General features: G+C 49.0%; 1 protein-coding gene across 3 annotated transcripts; it reads right to left on the bottom strand.

Annotated features, from left to right (window-relative positions):
* Positions 1–38: 38 nt before the first annotated feature.
* Positions 39–27,930, bottom strand: LOC135808545 (uncharacterized). 3 transcript variants are annotated; one of them, XR_010552090.1, is made up of 7 exons: positions 27,742–27,928; positions 25,846–25,947; positions 24,454–24,594; positions 20,144–20,335; positions 18,922–19,113; positions 487–1,300; positions 39–402 (listed from the first exon to the last, which is right to left on the bottom strand). XR_010552090.1 is itself a non-coding variant. In XM_065321748.1 (6 exons), the coding sequence occupies exons 1-6, from the start codon at positions 27,794–27,796 to the stop codon at positions 648–650; spliced, it is 1,335 nt and encodes a 444-aa protein (XP_065177820.1). In that variant the 5' UTR covers positions 27,797–27,928; the 3' UTR covers positions 39–647. The 3 variants fall into 3 exon arrangements, 2 of the variants coding, with proteins under 2 accessions (XP_065177820.1, XP_065177822.1); XM_065321748.1 differs by having other exon boundaries at positions 39–1,300; XM_065321750.1 differs by lacking the exon at positions 20,144–20,335 and having other exon boundaries at positions 39–1,300; positions 27,742–27,930.

The raw sequence follows: 27,930 nt of genomic DNA, 5'->3' as shown, positions 1-27,930 counted from the left end.
TACCACTCCCTGGTACAAACAACAGACAACAGCAGAACTCAAATCTATGAGGTGGATGTGCAACACACAAAGTGGAGTGCAGCGTAGAAACAAAAAGTAAAAAAGGACGCATCAAGTATTCAAGCGGCTAATAAAGGTGAAACTGAAGAGTATAAAATGGCTGCTCACATGCATGCAGAAAACTAACACCAGTAGTCAGTACTACTGTGATTGGGTGGAAGGCGGTCACAAGCTTGAGAGAGGAACACACTGCACGTTGCAGACATTGGATGGATGCAGACCGAAACGGACCTCTGCGTTCTATACAGCTAGGCACTCTGCGTTCTATACAGCTAGGCACTCTGAAACTGAAAAAAAGAATAATGTGGAAAGAGTAAACTATTGTGAATAGCCACGTGTTGCCTCGACTTACATGCATTCTGCCTCGACTTACATGCATTCTGCCTCGACTTACATGCATTCTGCCTCGACTTACATGCATTCTGCCTCGACTTACATGCATTCTGACGAAGTGCGAAATGTGAACGATAGAAAGGTATCAGAGACATTGCCGATACTAGAGAGTATACACTGAAACAGGAAACGATGGGAAATCAAGAAGTAAACGAAGAGAGATTACACATTGCACATCTGCGCTGCAGGACGATCTACTCATCGATTTGTGTAATGCACTCGGTGGAGTTCTGTGGGAAGAACTCGACGCAGCAATTCTCTGATTCCACAATGGGCGAGAGATCAGCGGGAGTGTAGGCCGGCGGTGCACGCATCACTGCCTTCCCACTGGGCATCGTGCCGTCCAACTTGTCCAGCAATTCCTTGCTTGTCTCCCATCCTGCCACTGTATTGAGTGGGTTGGGCACGGTGCAGGCATCCTCCTGGCCTGGGTGTCGCACATATCTCCTAGAGTGCTCCAGGGTCGGGTAGCCAGCAACCCTACTGCCCTCCTCTTCCCACGACACGACGTTGCTGTGCGATGCATGGGCCAGGCCTGGGGGTGATGGACGGCCGCTCGACAGGTCACTCGGATCGCTTGGCGAGGCTTGCTGCGGGGCCAGCGGCTGCTGATAATCTGTGATCTCAGCGTAATTGCTCATGGTGCTTGAGACATGCGGCAATACAACTACCCCTTTGCCGCTTCTTGTCCTGCGATACTGGTAGAGGGCCACAACAATGCCGATCAACAGGGCAAACGAAACGGCACACAGAAATATGATGGCCCCGTCTGATAACTTGTTTGGGTGCTCTTGTCCAGCAGCAAGGACAGTTGGCTCCTGGTATGGATCACAGCCAGATCCTTCATCTACAGACAAGGGTGTGTGTGGAAACAAAACAAAATGAAGTTGTTTTAGCTGAGGAGCTTGATATTCACCTCTGCACCCCCACACACCCATACACATCCATACACACCCACACGCATCCACACATGGGCCAGTGCATGCGAAAACGTGTCTTCGGGGGAAACCGATTTCTTTCAGAATTTTGAGAAAATCGCTCGGAAAGAAGAGTTATATTTTTTGTGGCTCGATCGCGGATCTTGTCTACATTCCTAATCGATCTCAAGACGACAAGAGAAGCGACAAGCGATCGACTTGCAGCAATCATCATGGACGTAGCGGCGCAGGAGGAGTTGGAAGTAGCACTTGAGGAAGGGCCTCTGAGTAGACACACTCGCGGCAGACGCCGAGCAGCACGTCGGTTGAGCTGTGCCGCTCGCGTGATTATCGTCGGCGCGTCAGAAGAGATCGGCAAGGTTTACTATCGACGAGGAAGACGACAATTTATTTGGCGAGTCGTGAATCGGAGCAGTCGGCAACTAGCAGCTGTACTGCTCACAGTGACTCTGACGAAGCCCCAGCTAAGCATCCGGGAGTGAAAGACTCCTGCATTGAGGTTGAAGGCGAGTCGAGAGCGGATGAATTAGGCGGAGATTCTGTGGACTCTGCAAGCGACGATGAGCAGGACACGCTTCAGAGTATTGTCGCTGTGGACTCACTGATTCTCGAAGGCTGTGGCTGCGTTCGAAACTACCATTTCAGCAGCTTCACGTCGAGCGCAATCCTCCATTACGACGATGAAATCCAAGGACCTCGGCATTTTTTTATATTGGTGTGCTGGCTGCGCTGCACGTATGACGATCCTGTCATGTCGACTGTCGACATGTACATGTCGTGCATCAGTCGACAGCTTCTGCAACGGAACGGACGCGCATCACATTTGGATAAACTGTGATGGGATACATCGTGTGTGGAACCGTGTTTATTCAGCTCTATGATTGTGGTTGGCAGAACATGACTGTGTGCAAGTGGACAAGGAGAACAATAGCTGTCATCCTGGTGCACATGGAAATCTGGCAATGTGCCTTGGAATAAATATAGTGCTGAAGTGGGAGACAGAGCGCAGCAGTTTATTCTGAACTACAGCTTAGTGTTCAGTCGCCCTTTGCCTGCAGCACCAAGAGGGAGAGGTGGGGAATCTCCCATAAACTTACCTACATCTGTCGCCTACAAGTTTGTCCTTTCGGAACATGTCGAGCAGTCTGGTGAATCGCAAACCTTGGGTTACCGTATATTTTTGTATCTGTGGACTAAGAAGTGCAAGTCCATCGAGTTCATGACGCGACGGATGGATGTGTGCAACAAGTGTGAGCTGCTCCAGGACGATATTCGTCCGCCTCGTGCATAGGATGAAAAGAATTCTGCAACGGAGCCACTCCGTGACCATGTTGTCTTTGCACAAAAAGAACGCGAGTTCTTGTTAGCTCAACGTCGCAAGAACTTGCTGGACAACGTTGCCCGGTTTTGACTGGAGAACACGGCAGCCTTCATTGAATGTCTTGGCCACTTCTAAAGGCTGATACGCAAAACTGTTGCTTCTTTCAGCGACACTGTAGATGATGCATTATACGAGGCATATTCTATGTTGGACAATGCCATAGAAATCATGGTCTCTATGTACTTTCAAATGTGATATCCAACTTTATCTTCCACAGAGGTGTTCTCTAGACCCCTGTGATTGATTTTCAAGAAAGAAAAAAAATTCCAAAAATTTGCCCTTAGACACGGTATTGCATGCACTGGCCCACATATCCATACACTCTGCACACACCCCCCCCCCCCCCCCCCCCGCCATACACAGCCATACGCATGTCATGCATGTGCACACACATGTGCAGCGGCGCACATGCACTCACGCATGCACACGCACACAAACACACACACACACCACAAACACACACAAACACACACACACAAACACACACACACAAACACAAACACACACACACACACACGCACACACTCACACACACACACACACACACACACACACACACACACACACACACACACACACACACACACACACACACACACACATACAATACCACCCTGTTTGCATCAGCACGGCACAGTGGATATGATACAGTGCTTAGAGTGCTACTGTAAAGTTGGAACCTTTCCTTATTAGGGATTACATCTAGACTGGGCCACTTTCGCAACGATCACACATCAATGGTAGATTTGGTGTCACGTGTTTGTTTCGTCTTGGTCGCTGTGGACACGCGTCATTGGTTGGTGGTGTTGTGCGCATGCGCGAAACTGTGTGAGCTAGTCTTTGGTCTGTCGTCTTGTCAAGATGTAGTCGTTTTCCGTGTTCTTGTTCATTCGTCAATAAAAGAGTGTAAAAAGGCAGTCCAGTGGTGGCGGTTGAGCTGATGCAGTGATGAAGAGTGTAATGTTAGACTAACAACTACAACATTTGGCGCCCAACTTTCTCTCGACGCGGAGTTCTGCCTCCGCAGCTCACGACCCTGAGATGTGTGTTGCTCCCGTCACTGCTGGACTGTCCTTGTTTCTTCGTCACCCCTGTCCGTGTTCGAACGTTCGTCGTGGAGTTGTGTCGTCGTGCTGTGTCGTCGTGCTGTGTCGTCGTCCGGTGTCCCGTCGTCGTCGTCCCGTCGTCGTCGTCTACTCAATTCGATTTGGCAAGCTGACGCCCTCCGCTGAGCTGTGTTCAAGTGTCGCTGTGCGTCCGCCGTTTCGTTGTCCTGATACGAGTGGAGTATCAGCTTCGCAGTTGGCTTCCTGCTGCTCCGAAGTCGTGTGCTGGCTGGGAATGCGCCGCCTTTCTTCTCTCCATATCTCTCTTCTTTTCTTTGTTTTCCGGTGAGAGTTTATGTGTGTGCATGCGTGCGTGCATACGGGAGTTTGTTTGAATTGCTACTTGTCTTGGGAACTGGCGTCTGATCATGGTGAACCACGGTTGGTTCTCCTTGTGGCAGTCCACATCGAAGGCAACGAACGTCCGATCAGGGTGAGCCCCGGTTCATTGCTGGGAGCTAGACTCGCTGCTTGTTTGTCGTTGCCATGTATATATTTTATTTATTTTTGTTTTTTTCGGTGACAGTCATGGGTTTGACTGGCGTTGTGTGGATGGGCAGGGCTCATCGGTTTTTAGGCTTAGGTTTAGCCTGTGTTTTTTTTGTGTGTGCGTGGCTAGACAGCAATGCAGTGTTTCTTCTCTTCTCTTTAACATTCACCTCTCTTTCTTTCTTCTGGCTTTGGTTGCCCTGTTTTATTCTGGGGAGCTACATGCGTTGGTCCTGTGGCTACTTTTGCTGTTTGCGGCTGCGTCTCTCTATGCGTTGGTCCTGTGGCTACTTTTGCTGTTTGCGGCTGCGTCTCTCTATGCGTTGGTCCTGTGGCTACTTTTGCTGTTTGCGGTTGCGTCTCTCTGCGTATTGTGTTTTATTTGGTCATACCGAGGACGGTATGTGTTTTTTTGGTCGGGATATTGTGGTAGATTTGGTGTCACGTGTTTGTTTCGTCTTGGTCGCTGTGGACACGCGTCATTGGTTGGTGGTGTTGTGCGCATGCGCGAAACTGTGTGAGCTAGTCTTTGGTCTGTCGTCTTGTCAAGATGTAGTCGTTTTCCGTGTTCTTGTTCATTCGTCAATAAAAGAGTGTAAAAAGGCAGTCCAGTGGTGGCGGTTGAGCTGATGCAGTGATGAAGAGTGTAATGTTAGACTAACAACTACAACATTTATAGATCACCACAAGCTGCCCTGTGCATCGATTACGGACACCACATGTAAATATAGAGATAACACTGTGGTAAATCGACTGCTTGTATTGTTACAATAGTTCTGACGATATTAGTTATTTGATTGTATTCTTACTTTGTAGCTGCGTCCAGGCTCGTTGGAATTCTCATCACGGACTCCATTCTAGTTTCGAAGAGATATATATTCTTGTGCAATTGTTCTCAAACAAATTCCTCGTCTTGTGCATTTGTTCTCAAACAAATTCTTCTTCGTATTATTTGCAGTACGTAGTCTCGCGCTCTTTGATTTGTTTGACTCGCGCGTGACTTTCCTTTCTTTTCTTTTGTCATGTATGACGTATCGGTATGACGTGAGTGTGTACGCACTCTGTTTATGACCACGTGACTGCATGCTCACGTGGAACTACAGTCAGTAGGCTAGTGCATTTTAGCGACTGCAGCGATCCGATCTTCTTGCTGCAGCGCTGTTTCTTCTTCTTCACTTGTGTCTTTTCTTTGGTCGCTGCACTAGTTTGTGATAACAAGGATTACGCGTCAATGGACGACATGGTCGCCATTTTGTGCATGTCCTTTTTCCTGATGGATCTTGGATCTCGTGGAAAAAGAAGAGTTTTCTTTTCTCCCAACTTTACCACTATTTCAATATTTCAACTCTCTTGATTCCTTGTTGATAGTTGTGGCTCAGTGCATGTGCGAGTGTGCTGGAGTGCTAGCTGGAAGAGATAGAGAGCATAGTGGTGGAGTAACAACGTGGTGCCGAAACCCCGCTGGTTTGGACCGGAGAATACGAGCGTGGTTTCGAATTGGAATTTTCTTGAATTCGTAAATTGTGTCCGGATCAATCGTTCACGTGTCGTGTGTTGTTCGCTGAGCACTGGTAGAGTGCTGACGAAGCGTGCTGTTGTGGCCTGGTAGTCGATGCCTCCTAGACTTAGGAACGCTCGAGGCAGGGGTATCAGTAGCACACCGACAACTCCGCAGGCGCCTGGACATCGTGATCGTGACATTGAAAATTTGTTGACTCCTGGGAGTCCTGAGGATAGTACATCCGTGGTATCCAGGCACAGTGAAGGTGGTACTGATCATACTAGTGTTAGTGACAGTGCGTCTTCTGTCAACAGTGAAATGTCGTCACTTAAGTTGGATGGATTCGTGAAGCCGTATCGTGGCCGAGTGGACGACTTCGACATGTTTTGGTCGAAGTTTGAAGTACTGGCAGATATATCGGGGTGGACAAGCACGGAGCAACAGATGAAACGGTTGCCGCTGTTCTTGGAGGGCGAAGCCCACCGTGTGTTCTCCAAACTGAGTGAGACGGAGAAGCGAGATAAGGATGCAGTGAGGAGCATCCTGCGAAAGTCCTTCTGCGTGAGCCGCAGTGAGGCGTACCGCTTGTTTAAGCAGCGGCAGCTGAAAGTGGACGAAAGTCCAGAGGTATATGTCGCCGAGCTGTGCCGTCTGTTAGAGCTGTCTGGACATAAGAGTGACAGCGATACCGATCCTGTGGTGATCGAGCAGCTGTTGGCCGGATTGCCAATTGAGTTTGCCAAGGATGTCCGTTTGTCCATGGCAGGCAGGGACCTGAAGGTGTCTGAATGCCTTGATAGGATCCGGGCACTGCGATCAGCCACCGGCGCCAGAGTTGGTGCAGTGTCCGCAGCTGCCACATATGTGCAAGACAGTGTTGCCACGCCATCACCGCGGCTTTTCCACCATTGTGGAGAACCGGGCCATTTCAAAAGGCATTGCCCGAAGTTATCTCGAGCAGGGAATGGTCATGCGGCCAAGCAAGAGCACCGGCGCAAGGACCCGTTCTGCCACTTCTGTGACAAGAAAGGGCACGTCAAGAAGGACTGCTTGCTGAGGAAGAAGTGGCTGGATACACAGGCTAGCTCAGAAGTTGCTGGGGCCTCGGTGCACTCCAAGGACGTGTGCCTCCTGGCATCTGCATCGCCATCGTGCCCGAAGCTACCTCGTGTGTTTGTTGAATGTGCTGGTCCTGACGCGAGTAACAGTGTGCGTGCTGCAGCTGTGATAGACACTGGATCCACTCGCACGTTGGTGACAGAAGCACTGCTGCATCGCCTTGGTCTCGATGTGACGCCATTGACCAATAATGACGGCATCGTAGCACTGGATGGCAACACCATGCAGACGTGTGGCACAGTGGCCCTCAGGTTTTGGAGACACGACGGACCGGTGAGCATCCATGAAGTGGTATTGAATGCTGTCGTTGTGCCTGATTTATGTGTAGTGGCCGCCGATGTACTGATTGGCATTGACCTGGTGACCTTGTGTGGGCGCCTGTCTGTAGAGTATGCTAATGATCAGCTTGTGCGTGTCGTAACTGGGCCCGGTCCAGCCCATGCAGATAGTAGCCCGTCGGTGTCAGTAGCATCAGCAGCTGTGCCGCCTCCTGGCCACCCTACACGTGTACAAGTGTATGAGGATCAGCTGACCGACGGTATGACCCCTAGTGCTGACAAAGAAGTTCTCCAGCCAGTCGCCGATGACTCGCCAATGTCTGCAGCTCCGACGCGCCCGCCATCGAAGCTGTCGCATCATGTCCATGTAGAGACTCACGGCAACGATGTCATCCTGAAGGTTGATGACGGCGAGATGCGTTGGATGTCAGCTGAGAAGCGTTGGGAGGTCAAGTGGGTATGGAAGTCTGGTGAAGAACCCAATGGCCGTGTTGGTCCTGGTATCAGCGAGTACCCTCGGAAGAAAATTACCGCGGCAGAGGAGACGCAATTCTGCTCTGCTGTAGATGAGTGGATTGAGCGAGGCTGGCTGGTGAAGCACGACGCTGACACCTATGGTCGCCCTGCCTGTGTCTTGCCATTGATGGCTGTGAGTCAGCCGCACAAGACGTCTACACCTGTGCGTCCGGTGTTAGATTATCGCCACCTGAATAAGCTGTTGGTGTCCCACCCTGGCACTAAGTCGCCTGTGTGCGCCGAGACGTTGTGCCAGTGGAGGCTCAAGGGTGAAGCTGATGAATTTGAGTTAGTGGACATTACCAAGGCGTACTTGCAAATCCATGTCAGCCCGGAATTGCTACGGTTCCAAGTTGTCGAGTGGCGTGGTGTTCGCTACGTGATGACGCGCATGGCGTTTGGCCTGAGTGTGGCGCCGAAGTTCATGGACACCATCATCAAGTACGCTACCGGCAGCTTGCCCGATACAGATAACTATGTCGACGACATCATTGTCCCCAAGAGTCAACGGACTGTGTTGACAGAACAGCTCGCTAGCTACAGCCTGCCAACTAAGCCTGCTATGGAGATGTCGGCTGCACGGGTTCTAGGACTGCAGCTCAACGAGTCTGATGATGGTCGAGTGCGCTGGTCCCGGCGTGATGAGTCGCATGTCGCATTTGCTGATGTCACGACGAAACGTGAGCTCTACAAGTGGTGTGGCCAGTTGACGAGCCACTACCCTGTTGCGTCATGGCATCGTCCTCATTGTAGTTGGCTGAAGCGTTTGGCATGTCTGGAGAAGCTTGGCTGGGACGACCCGTTGCCTGCAGATCTCGTTCAGCGCTGCATGAGTCTCGCCTGCCGTTTAAGCCAGCACGATCCTGCTACCGGTGTGTGGCACGTAGACCCCAACGGCGAAAGCCAATGCCAGGTGTGGTGCGATGCGTCTGATATTGCTGTCGGCGTGGCGTTGGAGGTCGGTGGTGACATCGTCGAGGATGGTTCGTGGCTTCGTAAGCCTGACGACAAGCGGCATATTAACATTGCTGAATTGGAAGCCGCTGTCGAAGGCATTTCCCTTGCCGCTAAGTGGGGAGTTTACCGTTTCAAGCTGTTGACTGACTCTAAGACAGTGGCAGCATGGCTGACGCAAGTAGTAACCAACTCCAAACGTGTGAAGACTGGTGGTCTGCAAGAGCTGCTTGTGCGTCGTCGCCTCCAGATCATCGATGATCTCATCGCTACGCTAGGTCTGACGATCGAGGTCGTGTGGATTCCGACGAACGAGAACCGTGCTGATCAGCTGACGCGGGTCCCGACTGACTGGATCAAGTATGCAAAGGCTCTTGCACCGACTGATGTTGTGGCCGCCTGCCTGTCTGTGGTTGGCCCTGTCACGTTAGCTCAGATACGTGAAGGCCAGAAGGTGGATCCCACCATTCGAGCTGCTGTTGCTCAATTGGAGTGTGGTGAGTTGGTCTCCATTCCTGAGTTCATAAAGGTGCGTGATCAATTGCTTGTTGATGATGGTATGTTAGTGCGTAGTATCAAGTTGCCTATTGATGGTTTGGTGTCTGTACCAGTTATTCCTACGTCTTTGCAACATGCTGTCGTCTCTTCTGTTCATGTGAATTCTGGCCATGGTAATTGGCGAATGATGTATGATCTGCTTCGTTCTAAGTGCTATTTCCTTTGTATGTCGTCGTTGTGCCTTGAGTTTGTCCGGCAGTGTCAAGCTTGTGTTTCCGCCAGTAGTAAGAGTGGTCCGACGGCTGATCCCGCTCGCCCAGATTTGTCCGGTAAGCCTTGGCTGGAGATTGTTATTGATACTCTTGAACTTGGTTCTGACCGCAGAGGGCGTTTTCATTGTGTTCTTGTGATTGTTGATGTGTTTACTAAATGGGTCGAGGTTGTTCCCCTACGTGCGCATGATGGTCAGTCAGTTGCTGAAGCTGTGACCGATGTTTGTGTTGTAGTTGTAAGTCTAACATCACTTCTCCATCACTGCATCAGCTCAACCGCCACCACTGGACTGCCTTTTTACACTCTTTTATTGACAAATAACCAAGAACACGGAAAACGACTACATTTTGACAAGACGACAGACCAAAGACTAGCTCACACAGTTTCGCGCATGCCCACAACACCACCAACCAATGACGCGTGTCCACAGCGACCAAGACGAAACAAACACGTGACACCAAATCTACCACAATATCCCGACCAAAAAAACACAAACCGTCCTCGGTATGACCAAATAAAACACAATACGCAGAGCGACGCAACCGCAAACAGCAAAAGTAGCCACAGGACCAACGCATGTAGCTCCGCAGAATAAAACAGGGCAACCAAAGCCAGAAGAATTAAAAGAGAGGTGACTGTTAAAGAGAAGAGAAGAAACACTGCATTGCTGTCTAGCCACGTGTAGACATCTATTCAGTCACTCACAAGACAGCCATTGTGCTAAACAGATCTTCTTTAGTTCTCTATCAGAAGTGCGCCATGTCATCTCTCTCGTGCTATACATAAAGCGGTACAAGCACGGCATGCCTGCACGTGCGTACATAGTACTACATACAACTGCATGTACGATATCTACATTACCCCCCTTCCCTCAAAAAGAAAAAAAAAAAGAAGAAAGAGAAAAAAGGAAAACTAAAACAAACAAAAAAACACTTGCATCCGTATCCTGCAGCTTGCAGAGGAATGTACGTACATGTGTTGGAGTAAAAGAGAGACGGGAAGTGTTGCAACTATTAGAAATAATCTGACTCAAAACTTGAGGCAAAAACACCATGAGTTTGAGTTACAATGCAAACTCGACCAATAAGGGGAAAAAATAAAGAAAAATCTAAATATTCACAAGGTAGTTAGAAGATTCTAAACAACGCCAATCTGGTTAGAAGATTCTAAACAACGCCAATCTGGTAGCGATTGAAGCCACTCATTTGGTAATGCATGACTCGACGACTCAGATGTCAGCTTCACGTGCTTTCTCTGTAAGCTTGATCTGACGGCCAGCTCTGGTCTGTACGCCCTCACGGAATACACTTGGACGAGAAGTTGGCGGTGACAGTGACATACAGGCCGGTGTTGCAGGTGATGCTGTCGTCTCCGGTGAAGCTGCAGGAGACAACGGCAATGTGAGCGCAGTTACCGGAGCTTCGGGCCTGGATGTTGCGCTGCTCGCTGACGGAAGGCTTGTTGGGTCGGACACTGGCAGTGCTGGAGCACACACTGGCTCTGGCACATGCTCCCTCTCTGACTGTGCCGGAGGTTCACTCATGGGTGCTTTCTCCGCTGCTGCTGCTGCTGGTGCTACAAACTCGGTAACATGCTGACGGTTCCGGAGCAGTATGCGTGACCCATCAGTGACCCCAACCTGACGACCATACTGCTCTACTACCTTCCATTCTTTTCGAGGGTCGCTGTACCCATCATGGAGCACTACCCGCGTACCTGATGGCAAATGGGGTAACTTGCGGACACCTCGGCGCGAGTCATGACCTTCAACCATTGCTGCTTTCGCCTTGATCTGCTCAGATGGGTTGACGATCTGTGGGGTGATGGATGCTGGAACCCGTGTCCGAATGACTCTGCTGAACAACGCTTCGCTCGGCGATGTACCTAGCATCCGGTGCCGCGAATTGCGAATGTCGAACAAGACTTGAGTGATGCGGCGGTGTAGCGGTAGATGAGGTCTCAGGCTGGCAACTCGTTCTTTCACCAGACGATGTAGTCGCTCCACCATACCGTTAGAGCGGGCATACCGGGGGCTAGACTTGCAATGCTCAACACCCAACTGAGCGAGAAACTTGGACATCTCAGTGGATGCAAACTGTGGGCCCCAATCCGAGACGAGTGTTGAAGGCAGACCAAACCGTGCGAACAACTCCATCAGCTTGTCGATCACACCCGTTGTCGTAGTATTGGACAGTGGTAGAAGCTCTGGCCAGCGGGAACCATAATCAATAGCAGACAGGAACGTGGCTCCCTCAATGGTAACAAGGTCAATGGCCAGTTTCTGCCAGACACCTTCTATCTCTGTAGGGAGGAGCTGTTGCGCTGGATTGGAGCGTTTACGCCAGCATTCAGAGCATTTCTCTGCAAACAGATTGGCATCCTTCATGAGACCTGGCCACCAAACCCGTTCGCGAAGGGTATCCCGGAATGCATCGATGCCTGGATGACCTTCATGTGCTAGTCGCAGCACCGCTGGGCGGAGCTCTTCTGGAATGACGTAGCGATTGTCTAGCATGACAATCCCTTCAATGACTGTCAGCTGATGGCGTAGCAGGAAGTAAGGCTCTTCCGTTTGGATGCACCCTGACCAAACTGATGTGCCCACTCTTTGTCGGACGCTGCTCAGTGTCGGATCAGAGTCCGTGGCCTGGCGAATATCCTTGGAACGAACCGGACAAGCCTCGAGAATGAGACTAACGAATTCCGCCATTGAACGTGCCTCTGCAGGTGAAGCTGTGCGATCAGGTAGAGGAGCTCGAGAGAGGGTGTCAGCACAAACCATCTGCTGGCCAGGGACGAACACCAAGCTGTAGCGATAGGGCATCAATGCGACCAGCCATCTCTGAAGCCTCGGTGGCACTTCGTCGAACGGCTTCTGGACGATAGAAATAAGCGGCTTGTGATCCGTAAACACTTGCACTTCTCGGCCTAGTACATACTGCCGAAAGCGAGTCAGGCCGAATACCACTCCCAGCATCTCTCGTTCCAGCTGAGAATAGCGTGACTCAACATCTGATAGAGAGCGACTGGCACATGTCACTGGTACCCAACAGCCACTGGTATTCTTCTGCCACAGGACTGCTCCCAAACCGTCTGGCGATGCATCACAGCTGATAGCAGTAGGGACGTCTAATGCTGGTTGAAAGAATGCCAACGCTTGCAAAGCTGACGCTATACCAGCCTTTGCTGAGGTGAATGCCTGCAGGACTTCATCATCCACACTGAAGGGATCACGCTTTGCTAGCCTGCGCAGAGAAGCCGTGATCTGGGCCAAGTTCGGAATGAACTTTCCAAGGTACGTAGCCATCCCCAGGAACCGTCGCACATCAGAGATAGATTTCGGAGGGGCCAGCTCCTGGATGGCTTGTAACTTGTCATCATCTGGGGACAAGCCGGTCGCACTTAGCCAATGTCCCAGATACTTCACACGGTCCTGGTTCAGTCGGCACTTGGTCCAGTTGAGTTGGAGGTTAGCTGCTCGCAGTCGCTGCTTGACTGCTTCTAGCCGTGCATCGTGTTCTGCTTGATTGGAGCCAAACACTAGGATGTCGTCGATGTAGACGATGACTCCTGGCAGGCCTTCCAGAATGTCGGACACCACTCGCTGGAAAATCTCAGGCGCACATGCGATACCGAAAGGTAAACGCTTGAAACGGAACAGGCCACAGTGCGATGAGAAAGTCGTTAGAGGCCTTGCTTCTTCTGACAAGAGTAGCTGATGGAATCCAGATTCCGCATCCAGAACTGAGAAGACCCCTGCGCCATCAAGCTGAGCTGTGATCTCGTCAACGGTTGGAAGAACGTTGCGCTCACGTGTAACTCTCTTGTTCAGTTCTCTGTAGTCCACGCATAGTCGCAATGCTCCATTCGGTTTGCGGACTGGAACAAGTGGTGACACCCACGGCGTGGCTTCCTTGACGGGTTCAATGATATCCAACTTGGTCAGCCGTTTCAGCTCGGTCTCGATGTCAGCCCGGATACTGAAAGCTGGGCGTCGTGGTGGCTGGGCTAGAGGCTTTGAACCGTCTTCCAGAGAGATTTCGATGGGTGACACGTTCACCACGTTTGCTTGTGACAGGAGGTTCAGCTCCTTGATGACATCCTGTCCGAAGAGAACGGAGTGCTGACTGGCTGCTACCACGAAACAACTGCACTTCACGTTCTTGCCACCATGTGAAATGTGGACGTCAGCCATGCCCAAAGTCTCTACGACACCGCCATTGTACGCTTTCAGCAAGCGGTCACTCTTGCGCGTGGGCTTGATCACATCATCAGTGAGGATCGTCCGAGTTGCACCTGTGTCTAACAGTCCAGTGCACAGCTCACCATTGACTTTGAGTGTAGTCTGGAATGTCTTGTCGCCAGCGAGTGCATAGCTACTGACGGCGAAAGCGGAGTCGTACATGCGACTTGCATGCTCATATTCATCAGGCTCATCCTCTACTGGCCGGGCTCTTTCTTCGTGTCTTTCCACTTTGTTTGACATGCAGACCGCTGCAAAATGCCCTCGCTTGCCACACTTGTTGCAGGTGACGTTGGCCGCAGGACAGTTACGCATGCCTGGTTTGTGACTACGTCCGCAGTATTTGCACTTCTTTCCCTCTGATCCAGAACCAGCTGCAGAGACAGCTTGCACACGCTGGATGGGCACGGGGAACACAGGCGGTGCGTCACTAGCTCTGGTACTATCGTACAGTTTACTGTCAGTAATCGACGCTTCCAACGCCACTGACTTGGTGACGGCGTCGTTCAGGGTCAGCTTCGACTGTTTCAGCAGCTCCTTTCGAAGCTCAACAGAACGCAGGCCCACGATCAGCTGGTCGCGAATTTGGCAGTTGACAATGGTATCCACAGAAGTGGAGCTGAATTCGCAAACATCTGCCTTTTCTCTCAGCCGCCCAACGAACGAAGTCACCGACTCGCCCTCCATTTGGCGGAGTTGGCGGAATTTGTGACGTTCAGACGTGACATTTGTTGACGGTCGAAAGTGTGCCAACAATGCGTCCGTCAAGGCTTGGTACTCATCTCCAGGTGAGCCATCTTGTGTCTGCTCCACCGTGACAACCAGACCTTTCACAATGCGCCTCACTGCTAATCCAGCCAGATTCAAGAACAAGCGTTTCTTGTCAGCTGCTGCCGTCACTTCACTGATTGAAAGGAAATCATTTATGTCCTCGAGCCAGAGTTCAAAATCAGCACCGACGTTGCTCGCAGCATAGTCAGGAATAAATTCCTTGGGCGTCCTGCCCTTTGTCATTTTCGTTCACTGCGCCAATGTAGACATCTATTCAGTCACTCACAAGACAGCCATTGTGCTAAACAGATCTTCTTTAGTTCTCTATCAGAAGTGCGCCATGTCATCTCTCTCGTGCTATACATAAAGCGGTACAAGCACGGCATGCCTGCACGTGCGTACATAGTACTACATACAACTGCATGTACGATATCTACACCACGCACACACAAAAAAACACAGGCTAAACCTAAGCCTAAAAACCGATGGGCCCTGCCCATCCACACAACGCCAGCCAATCCCAAGACTGTCACCGAAAAAACAAAAATAAATAAAATATATACATGGTAACGACAAACAAGCAGCGAGTCTAGCTCCCAGCAATGAACCGGGGCTCACCCTGATCGGACGTTCGTTGCCTTCGATGTGGACTGCCACAAGGAGAACCAACCGTGGTTCACCATGATCAGACGCCAGTTCCCAAGACAAGTAGCAATTCAAACAAACTCCCGTATGCACGCACGCATGCACACACATAAACACTCACTGGAAAACAAAGAAAAGAAGAGAGATATGGAGAGAAGAAAGGCGGCGCATTCCCAGCCAGCACACGACTTCGGAGCAGCAGGAAGCCAACTGCGAAGCTGATACTCCACTCGTATCAGGACAACGAAACTCCGGACGCACAGCGACACTTGAACACAGCTCAGCGGAGGGCGTCAGCTTGATCGAATTGAGTAGACGACGGGACACCGGACGACGACACGGCACGACGACACAGCACGACGACACAGCTCCACGACGAACGTTCGAACACGGACAGGGGTGACGAAGAAACAAGGACAGTCCAGCAGTGACGGGAGCAACACACATCTCAGGGTCGTGAGCTGCGGAGGCAGAACTCCGCGTCGAGAGATAGTTGGGCGCCAAATGTTGTAGTTGTTAGTCTAACACTACTTCTCCATCACTGCATCAGCTCAACCGCCACCACTGGACTGCCTTTTTACACTCTTTTATTGACAAATAACCAAGAACACGGAAAACGACTACATTTTGACAAGACGACAGACCAAAGACTAGCTCACACAGTTTCGCGCATACCCACAACACCACCAACCAATGACGCGTGTCCACAGCGACCAAGACGAAACAAACACGTGACACCAAATCTACCACATTTGTTTGAAGTGGGGCTCCCCAGAAGTTGTTCGTATGGACAATGGTACTGAATTTGTGAATGGCATTGTCGAGTCATTGTTTCGTGTGTTTTGAGTTACAAGAGACGACACTGGTGCACCCAATTTCTCGTAATCAGATTTGGTGATGATGGATACAGCACTACCTGTATCGATTTCCATGCAAATTGGTGAACAAACATCATTGATTTCCGCCATTACAGTATACGGAGGGTGTTTTCCACTACCCGATCGAATCTTGTAGATAGGCATATCATCAACATCACAATCAGAAACGATCTCACCTCGATCATCAGGTTCGTCATCCACGTGGTGAATTTCACCTCGTTTCTGCTTGGTGATGCAGGCTCTTTCGAGATGTCCTCGTTTCTTGCAGTATCGACAAGTAGTAGATCGATGAGGACACTTGTCAGCCATATGCAAATCAGATGTACAACGATAACAAACCTTGCCCTTCGTCGACTTTGACCCTTTCTGGTCCTGCGAGTGATTTGGCTTTCTAGATGCACTTGCTGACTTGGATTTACTGGTAGTGGTAGCTCTCATCTTGTTGACTGACTCGGACGGCGTAGATGTTGATCTAGTACTAGTAGTAGTACCTGGAGTAAGCTGCTCAGCAAACATGATGGCGCGCTCCTCCCGTAAAGCGATATCCAGCACATCCTGAAACTTCTTCGTCTTGCTGTCAGGACTAGTCAGAATCGTCCGCTTGATCTCCTGACTGTAGACTCCTGCCATAAATTGATCTTTTAGGGATCTGTCTAAATGCGACCCAAAGTCGCAGGCTACTGCCGCACGTTTCAAACGATTTGCGTAATCTACCAGCTTTTCCGCTGGTCTCTGGTTGCAATCGCGAAATTGAAAAGAAGAAGTCATCGTGGAACGCTCCACTCTGTAATATCCATTCAGTAGGTCACAAATCTGCTCGAAGGTCTTGTCCGATATTGACTCCGGCAGACAGAGGTTCCGCAAAGTGGAGTAGACGTCTTTCGACAGTGAAGAGATTAGATGTGCAATCATCTTCTTACGTACGCGTTCTTTCTCCGATGATTTTGCACTGGCTGAAACAACACCGATGTCATTTGCGAGAAAATAAAACTCAAGCCGTTCCCGGTACTCCGCAAAGTCCCCGCCAGAAAACTGCTCCAGGGTGGCCTTCCCTGAAGAGGCCATGGTTTACCAAATTCTCGCAAGCACTCAACTAAACAAATTATCTCAAAACAAAATTTTCATCTTCGTCGCCATTTGTTGTGTATCCACGTACACCCTACATGCAGTCTCACACGCAGCTCACCAGAGTCAACCAGCCGGCATGGATACATGTAGAGTAAGACCATGATTCAGAGCATGCGCAATGAGTATATACAAATGCATACAGAGTACATAATATATTACATCAGAGTGCATATATAACAGTTTGGCACGAAGGTGCGTACTGGTGCAGTTCGGCATCCCCAGTCTCAGGGTTCTGCTGAGCGATTTAATCGCACTTTGTTGACCCTCATTCGCAATATGCTCGACTCCTCGAGTGATTGGAAGTCTGAGTTGCCTGTGCTGTTGCACTACTACCGTACGCGGCTCCATGCCGCAATTGGTGTGTCCCCAATGGAAGCCATGTGTGGATGGCTTCCACGTCAGTTAATTGTTGACGAGTCTGCTGTTGGTTCTAGCCTTAGTGTTTGGGTGGACAGCCTTGCTGGTCGGTCCGCTCGTATTCGTGACTTTGTCGAAGCTGAGTTGTGGTCTCATGATTTTGTTGAGGGCAGCGCTTCCAATCCATATGCTGTCGGTGATGCTGTTTTGCTCCGTCACCCCGCTCGTTCGCAGAAGCGCTTGCCACCGTTCGAAGCTGGGTGGAAGGTCACCGAGATCCTTGGTCCTGGTTCCGTGCGTGTGTGTCGTTCTGTGGATGGCTTTGATCAACAAAAGTCTGTTAACATTCAGTTGATTATTAAACCTGCTGCTGAATCTGTGTTGTCGTGTGAGTCTGGATCTGTGCCTGCGTCGCCCGTGCAGTGTGATCTCGATGTTGAGCCGTTGGCTGTCGCCGATCGTAGTCTGCGTAACCGTCGTCATATCCAACGCCCGAGTCGCTACATCGATTGACACTGTGTTACCTGGGGGACTGGTGTAAATATAGAGATAACACTGTGGTAAATCGACTGCTTGTATTGTTACAATAGTTCTGGCGATATTAGTTATTTGATTGTATTCTTACTTTGTAGCAGCGTCCAGGCTCGTTGGAATTCTCATCATGGACTCCATTCTAGTTTCGAAGAGATATATATTCTTGTGCAATTGTTCTCAAACAAATTCCTCGTCTTGTGCATTTGTTCTCAAACAAATTCTTCTTCGTAATATTTGCAGTACGTAGTCTCGCGCTCTTTGATTTGTTTGACTCGCGCGTGACTTTCCTTTCTTTTCTTTTGTCATGTATGACGTATCGGTATGACGTGAGTGTGTACGCACTCTGTTTATGACCACGTGACTGCATGCTCACGTGGAACTACAGTCAGTAGGCTAGTGCATTTTAGCGACTGCAGCGATCCGATCTTCTTGCTGCAGCGCTGTTTCTTCTTCTTCACTTGTGTCTTTTCTTTGGTCGCTGCACTAGTTTGTGATAACAAGGATTACGCGTCAATGGACGACATGGTCGCCATTTTGTGCATGTCCTTTTTCCTGATGGATCTTGGATCTCGTGGAAAAAGAAGAGTTTTCTTTTCTCCCAACTTTACCACTATTTCAATATTTCAACTCTCTTGATTCCTTGTTGATAGTTGTGGCTCAGTGCATGTGCGAGTGTGCTGGAGTGCTAGCTGGAAGAGATAGAGAGCATAGTGGTGGAGTAACACACAACTGCAGCTCAACAAGTACAATCACAAAGATTTCTCGCCACGAACCAGTGAGAAATGCAGCACTTGCATGCCACAGCAGTTACCCGGTTTGCAGTACCGCAAGTTTGACGCAACAACAAAAATATTCTCACCATCATCGGTCTGGTCACACGGCGATCCTCTTCGTTCTCGGCTCGCCGCACTGCCAGCCTCAGCATCAGCTTTGCCATTGGGTCCCTTCTGTTCATCTTGCTCAAAGGCACCTTCCGGAAATGGAGAATCGCCCGAGGATATGACTGGTTGAGCATGAATTGCTCTCCTATCAATGCTTGGCTTGAGGTGAGCTGGAAAACAACAATCGTATAGTATAGAAATATGCGACACGGAGACTTTTAATCAAGGCTATGAATAAGGTTAGATGTGACGTCATCACCAAACACACATCACAAGGATGTCCAATTTAAAGTAACCATAACGTTTTCTTGTGACACTCTTAATTATACATATACATGTATGTATAATAGAGCATACTGAAATACACAGCCACAATAGTTGTATTGTCTCTTGTTCTGTTAAAAAGGACTGGGAGGCTTCAAATTTCAAAGGATCAGTCAGGGAAGTGAACTGCCTGAAAAGAGAAAATATGCCAGACCCACCAGGACTCAAACCCGGGACCTTGCTTGTTATGAGCAATGCTCTAACCAACCGAGCTATGGTCCCAGGCCGAACCTAGAAATTTATCAGCGCATTGCTCATGACAAACAGGTCTCGGGTTTGTGTCCTGGTGGGTCTGGCATATTTTTCTCTATTCAGGCAGTTCACTTCCCTGACTGATACCTTGTTCTAGGTTTTATTTAGTTTACTTGGAATTGCAGTTAAAGATAGGTTCCATAGACCCCGGTCCTGCCGCTAGGATCTACCTCTCTGTGTATGATGGTCCGACAAGTGGTGGGACCAACATCCACAGACATGCTGCACAGACACGCACGCACGCACACACGCATACACACACATGCACACACGCGCACACGCGCACACGCACATACACACACACACACACAATACCACCCTGTTTGCATCAGCACGGCACAGTGGATATGATACAGTGCTTAGAGTGCTAATGTTAAGTTGGAACCTTTCCTTATTAGGAATTACATCTAGACTGGGCCACTTTCGCAACGATCACACATCAATGGTTATAGATCACCACAAGCTGCCCTGTGCATCGATTACGGACACCACAACTGCAGCTCAACAAGTACAATCACAAAGATTTCTCGCCACGAACCAGTGAGAAATGCAGCACTTGCATGCCACAGCAGTTACCCGGTTTGCAGTATCGCAAGTGTGACGCAACAGCAAAAATATTCTCACCATCATCGGTCTGGTCACACGACGATCCTCTTCGTTCTCGGCACGCTGCACTGCCAGCCTCAGCGTCAGTTTTGCCATTGGGTCTCTTCTGTTCACCTTGCTCAAAGGCACCTTCCGGAAATGGAGAATCGCCCGAGGATATGACCGGTTGAGCATGAATTGCTCTCCTATCAATGCTTGGCTTGAGGTGAGCTGGAAAACAAAAATCGTATAGTATAGAAATATGCGACACGGAGACTTTTAATCAAGGCTATGGATATGGTTAGATTTGACGTCATCACCAAACACACATCACAAGGATGTCCAATTTAAAGTAACCATAACGTTTTCTTGTGACACTCTTTTAATTATACATATACATGTATGTATAATAGAGCATACTGAAATACACAGCCACAATAGGTGTATTGAAAAAGGACTGGGAGACTTCAAATTTCAAAGGATCAGTCAGGGAAGTGAACTGCCTGAAAAGAGAAAATATGCCAGACCCACCAGGACTCAAACCCGGGACCTTGCTTGTTATGAGCAATGCTCTAACCAACCGAGCTATGGGCCCAGGCCGAACCTAGAAATTTATCAGCGCATTGCTCATGACAAACAGGTCTCGGGTTTGAGTCCTGGTGGGTGGGGCATATTCAGTGCTGCCAAATAATTTTCGCCCAAAATCGGACACCCTTCATCGCCAAGGCTGGCCACATGGTGCGAATTTTTCTCCTCTGCAATATTTTCCGGAGAATTCAAAATACCGCCCAAAATACCATGGAAATTCGCTTCGTTGCCATGGTAACTGATCTTGCACACCGAAGTAATCGGTTGCCATGCCTGAATTCTGTAATCCTAGTAATGCATGAGCGTGGTCACACACTGTACAGTGTACATGCCCTCGTACTTTGCACTTCCACCGCCAAGCGCTAGCCTTTTAGAAGCATATGACAGTGATTTGTGCCTTCAGTTGCGCTGAAAAAAGAAAATACAGGACTTCTGAATAGGAAAGTACTGATCCCTGGCATTTTTGGCTACTTTTCGGACGTTTCCTTTTTCGGACCGGTTTTCGGAAGAGCCTTCAAAAATCGGACACTGTCCGAAAAATCGGACGGTTTGGCAGCACTGCATATTTTTCTCTATTCAGGCAGTTCACTTCCCTGACTGATACCTTGTTCTACGTTTTATTTAGTTTACTTGGAATTGCAGTTAAAGATAGGTTCCGTAGACCCCGGTCCTGCCGCTAGGATCTACTTCTCTGTGTATGATGGTCCGACAAGTGGTGGGACCAACATCCACAGACATGCTGCACAGACATGCTGTGTTCGAACATTTACCTAAAACTTGCTAAGGGACTGTTGCTAAGGGACTGATGAAGGAGTCCACAAATTGTACAGGCGATCCTACAAAGCATAGCATGAAAATTCCATGGCAACAGCCCGTGAATTGCACGAAATCGCTGGACACCTGTATATTTTAGATCTGCAGGATGAAGATGATGGCGCCCACGCATTCGGTATCGTGCAGCCTTCAAATCAAGCTGTCTGGTGCATGTGGAGGAGTGTAGCATGCCATCGCTTGTACTTTTCAGCTCTGGGTTGCCCTGGCTACCAATGGACGCGATTCCAGGGTTACAGCTTGAACGATGGCATTGCTGCCAACTTCCTGTGTACTGTAAAACGGGTAACTATTGTGACGTAAAAATGTTTGCGAATTTAGCGAGAGGCCCCGAATCGCAAACTTTGAACAACGCAAACTCGCGCCATGTAAAGTTCAGTGCAAGGACTGACTCGACTGTGTAGAACGACTGTAGAACGACTCGCAAACATTAAACAGCGCAAAACAGTCTCAATTTGTAAAACGCAAACATTTCTTGTCGCAAACGTTACCCGTTTTACAGTATTAAGCCACAACAGCAACGGAATTCGCCAAGGCAACGGAATTCGCCAAGGCAACGGAATTCGCCAAGGCAACGGAATTCGCCAAGGCAACGGAATTCGCCAAGGCCTTTGTATAAGCCGCTCTGCCTGACTCAAGTATTGAGCACTTTCGCAGAACCTAAGCATACTGCCTCTGTGTATTAAACCGTATTAGAACAGGAAATCACTCCTTGGTCCGCAGTATGGAATTTGGGGAAAGTGGTACGGAAAATTGAAGAGGATCGATCAGCTACCGGTAAGTATGTAGAAACATGGCAAGTGCAAGCTGAGCGATGAATATCTCTGTGCCAAAGCAAGTGCTTGCCATGCTTCGACTTTCTGCAGCACAAATTATCATGTCATTGTACAAGTCACACATGTCTTGCACTAGCAAATTCAGGCACCGACAAGCATGTGAGTATAAACAAAAGCACAATACAAGCAATGCACACGGCAGCACATCAGAAGTACGGAAAAAACACTGCAAAATACGGAAAATCAGAAGTCACAGTACGCAAAACAGACCCAGTTGGTTGGCAGCACAGCGATGGCTTAATCATGTGGACACCCACTCAGCACAAATTTTGAATTTCAGGGATGTGCAACAAATTCAAATTCGTTTCAAATATTTTTTTGATCTTTGAACCAATGACCCTATCGACCTATGAACTCCTGAACCGATGAACCCACAAACTTATAAAAAATTGAATCCCGATCAGATGAAAGTTTCTCAGGCTAGCTCCCTTGATCTACAGGACATCTTTCTCCACTCCCATCACAATCACATCGCAAAGTTACAGCTTTGCCATTACCAAGCGAAAGAACAAGGCCAAACTGGCCAAACACCAACTGAACAGCAGAACATAGCTTGTCATCGTCTTCGTCGAAGCAATGGATGAGGTTTAGCTAACAAAATTCATTGCAGAGTTGTTTCAAGAGTAAATGGTCAAGCAACTTGCATGCTAATTTCTACTTGGTCCGCCCAGTTAAAATTGGCGCTTATCTTCTCACTTGGTTTTTCGGTGTTCTGCCTGTGCCACACGGCATGGAACCACCGATTCACCATCCGAACATGACCATTGACCATTGCATCCGACGACATGGCAGCACAAACCATCACAGAAGTTGCGATCGGTTCGTTTGAGTCTTTTTGACGGAGCTGCCGCCGACGAACACTTCCGTCAGCGCAAGAAAACACTGCAACCTCAGCGCGAGTCCGTAAAATAGGTCAGGATGTTCGCATTTCAGAGCGATGGGGAATACAGTTTCTGTCTACTTCCAGCTGTCTGATGGCAAGGATTGTTTACCCCGGGGAGGTATAGAAAAGCTGAAAAAGCACTTCGCGAGCTTGAATTTCAATGCTTGCACAGTACAGCGCCTAGTGAAGGGCTATCACCAGCAAATCGCTGACGAAGAAACTGCAGCTCATGTTGATGTCTCCAGTAAGTGAGACCAATCCGGCGGACACACTTTGAAGCTCACAGAGGACAGGGCAAAGGAGCTAATCAAAGGAAACACCAAGTCCTGAGAGAAACACTCGTGCAAAGGACTTTCAGGAAACTAGCCGAAAAGCCTGGTGCACGGCGTTGTAGGTGCAGTACGCACAGGTGCTACATCAAGCGGAAGCTATCGCTGCGCTGCATGTACAAGCACCAGCGGCTCGCGTGGGTACGGGTGCTGATCAGCAAGTACGACAAGCGCAAGAGGCGATTTGAAAAAAGGACACTGATATGGCGTTGCCTTTTTGTCTCAAACAAAGTCGCATTATTGCGACGAACGGGGATAACACTTACAGTCAACATGCGGGCAGTCTCACTCAGCTTCTGATGGGAAGGTGACAGGCACGCACTGCCTTTGAGCGTGATTTGAGATGAGGAGAAGTGGAACAAGCTATGAAACGACCCGTGCAGCAGCTGTCCGGATCGTACGTTTTGAGCTCTTTCTCCAGCGACGATAGTGGCGAGGAGGATGTGTAACTTGCTTGAATTTTCGACTGAGTTGCTTACTGACATGTAAATAATCATGTATATAGTGCTTTGTGATCGTGGCTTGCTTCAAATATTCGTATTTCTTTCCTGAGGCAAGTGTGAAGATAAGCGGCAATTTTAACTGGGCGGACCAAGTATTTTGTAGAACAGCTTTGTTACTGCACTGCTACCTTGTCATTATGAAGAGAAGGCACATACTCACATTGGTCCTGGTCACTTCTTGATGATAGTCGGTGTCATCAAGGACTGGCAGGAAATTGTGTTTTCCCTCGAAAGTGTCTTCTTTACCCTCATTTTCCTAGGTTTTCAAAATCCACCAGGGAACACTCCTACCCAGAATTGCACGGCTTTTTTTAAAGTGCATTCCATATCATCAATATTATGCAAGATCAGAGCATCAAGTCTTATTGCAATTACATACCGGCAGTATCAGGCCTGATATGGGTATGCTTGTGCTGTCCTTGACGAAATTCTGTCTGCGCTTCCAATGGTTGCTGTCCAGAGTGCATTTGGGATGGCAAATTATGAGGTCGTTTAATGCCAACACGTGGCTTCAGGCGAGCTGAAAGGCAATTCATTCGAGAGCGAGAGAGAGAGAGAGAGGGAGACAGAGAGAGACAGAGAAACAGAGGACAGGGAGAGAGACAGACAGATAGGTAGAGAGACAGACAGAGACAGAGGCAGACAGACGGAAAGACAGACAGACAGAAACACAGACAGACAGACACACAAACACACAGACAGACAGACAGACAGACAGCGCGGCAGAGAGACAGAGAGACAGACATAGGAATAGAGAGAAAACACTTCATCATTGTTGTTTTTCAATTTACACACTTGCAGTATATCTGAAAACAGGTTCTGTACCAGTATTATCATCATTCTTGTTACAGTACCCGTAACATCTGTGTATTCAAGGCCATGGCTAGGAACCGGAGGGTACCAGTTTAGCATCCTGCTTGTTCACGGAATGATTTTCAGGTCGTGCTGTAACCCACCGGTAATTGGAAAGTCATACACTGGCATCGGGTAAATTGGATAATGTAGCGAATGGAAACATGAGTCTATTCTCACTCCGATGTTTGTGGCCTAGAGGATCTCCTCAATCAGGCTATAGTATATGGGAATAATGAAAGACCAAAAGTTCCCTTCAACGGTTTTCATCAACAAAAGGGAGTATAAAAAGTACATACTGATCATGGCTTCCGTGACTTGTCAACGTGATGGTGACGGTGAATTTCACTGTCTCAAACTCAAAAATGAAGTGAGTTCCGACTGGTCAACTGATGTTGTTGCAAAAGAAGGATCCACGAGCGGGATTCGAACCCAGCACCCCTGTCTTTCCAAGACAGTGCCGTACCGATTAGGCTACTGGGGATCACACACACTCATGGGTCTTCTTGCTACACTGCTCCCCCACCTCAACAGCCTGTGTCCTCACGCCGTACCTACTCACGGGGGTACGATGGGTCATGGGTCCGAGCCATTGCCAGGCGCCAATGTTGCAAAAGAAGGATCCACGAGCGGGATTCGAACCCAGCACCCCTGTCTTTCCGGGACAGTGCCCTACCGATTAGACTACCGGGGATCACACACACTCATGGGTTCTTCTTGCTACAATGCACTCTCTATTCAGCCTGCGACGGGGCTTCGCAGTCTGCATATTGTGCAGTCAAAACTGTGCAGTCGACAGTTGGGGCATGCACCGACATGACGGAACTATACTCCGACCAAACAATACAAGCGTGTAGCAGTCACAGCAGAAACCACAGACGTGTGTGCCATGACGCACTGGTGAACAATGGCAACTTACAATAATCCTCATCGTCTTCTAGTAGGCCACCTTGATCTACCGGTAGCATCCTTGGGCCACTTTGCTTTCCAGAACCAAAAGCAGCCTCTTGAGGTACAGGAGCTAGGTATGGCAACACAAAGAACACGATAATTAGTCATGTTAGGCAACTTCACTGAATCCTACCTTGCAAAGTGTTGGAGCACAAGGTACAAGTGACTGTTGTGAAGCGCACACTAGTTCTGTGTCCCTGTTCCAGGATTCCTGCAGGGTTGGAGGGTTCGCCAACATCCCCATCCTTGGAAGCCAACAGAACAGTATGGTGTGTTGCAGGAACAATGATCAATGTTTCCTTCTGTCAAAACATGGAAAATCTTTCACCACCAAAAATACAAGTGGTCCCATTGCTGGAAAACTGCACAATTCCAATCCTTTTTTTAATCATCAGGATTGAGGGGACCCTGTTGAGGTGGACCTATATCATTCAACACAAGGTGGAAAGACCTGCGCCATACTGAGCGATAAATTGCACTACCGCTGAATGATGCATGTACATCCATATGTATCACACACACACACCACACAGTGACACACACACACACACACACACACACACACACACACACACACACACACACACACACACACACACCACACAGTGACACTCACTCTCGCTCTCACACACACACACCACACAGTGACACTCACTCTCTCTCTCTCTCACACACACACACACACACACACCTCACACACACACCTCAGACCTCAGACCTGCCCATCGCGGAAGCGATGATAGCGAACAGCTATGTTAGATATAGCAACTTGTGCTGGGATTACACCATTCAACAGCTTGCAAGGCTGATGAATGGAACACACACACACACACACACACACACACACACACACACACACACACACACACACACACACACACACACACACGCTATGTATGCATACACACGTGCACGGATGTGTGAATATCGCGCCCGCCGTGGACATGAGGTGAGAGGAGTGGTGGGATTACGAGTGTAACAAACAGAGATTCTGACACTGAAGGGTAAGTAACGCTAGAACATGGCTCTAAACAGTATAACCGTGAATAGGGTGAACGAACACTGTTTTCCTTCCTTGAAGATACCGGTCTAATACATGTAACAAGTACTTAAAACAATTAAAACAGTGTGTTAGTGAACCACTCATGTTCACTACCCAGCCGTACTACTCAGAATGATATAGGGCATTTACACCAAAATTATACATCTACAGCCATTTTTCGCTTCTGTTGACTTCTCATGCCATGTAACCTGATCCGACACATTTTTCCGCGTACATGTATTCCTCGCCATGCACGGACGAGGGAGCACTACGAAACTTTTCCAAAGGACTATCCAATCCGAGCGAGGTGGGGAGCGGAGGAAATTTTCACCGCGACGTATGCGCATGCGCAGCACCAAGAAAGTAGAATCGACTCTCTCTCTCTCTTTGTAACACATCTCCAGCGGAGGAAAATAAGGAAACAATTCCAAAAGCCACTGAGAGGCGCAGGTCGGTTTCTGTTGAAGGAACAGAGATACAGTACTGCGACATGAACTGTAAATAAGCAAAACAACTACCATTGGATCATCCAGCACAACACCTCGTGTTGTGACGCAAGGAGAAAATGCTCGGCGCCATCTGCATTTTAGCTGCTAGAAAAAAAGACAAGATCCTCCCGCGTCGTCACCCTGACCACACATTCGGAGCCAGCTGCCAAAGTCCACAGCTACAGAAGCCGTGCTGGCATCGAGAGGTGGAAAGTGCAAATGACACGAGCGGCTTTTTTGCAAAGTCTTTGGAAACCGTCTACACAACGCCCTTCGGTTCATCGTCTCTCAGCTGCTATGAATAGGAACATGACAATTGGAATCTAGTTCTTACCTGTAGAGACAGCCACGAACACAGCGAACGAAAGCAATACCCCGAGTGGTGTCATCCTGGCTCCACGGTTGAATCGTTGCAAGAAGCTAGAAGAAACCTCACAGGACTAGCAAGGGCCAACAGAAGAAGACGGACCGGACAGCAGACAAGACAGCAAGAACTACAAGTGCAACTATAAAACCACCACTG

The sequence above is a fragment of the Sycon ciliatum genome, chromosome 2 (genome assembly GCF_964019385.1).
Source record: "Sycon ciliatum chromosome 2, ocSycCili1.1, whole genome shotgun sequence".
In the NCBI taxonomy this organism is placed as follows: domain Eukaryota; kingdom Metazoa; phylum Porifera; class Calcarea; order Leucosolenida; family Sycettidae; genus Sycon; species Sycon ciliatum.
This window is presented reverse-complemented; position numbering and strand designations above follow the sequence as displayed.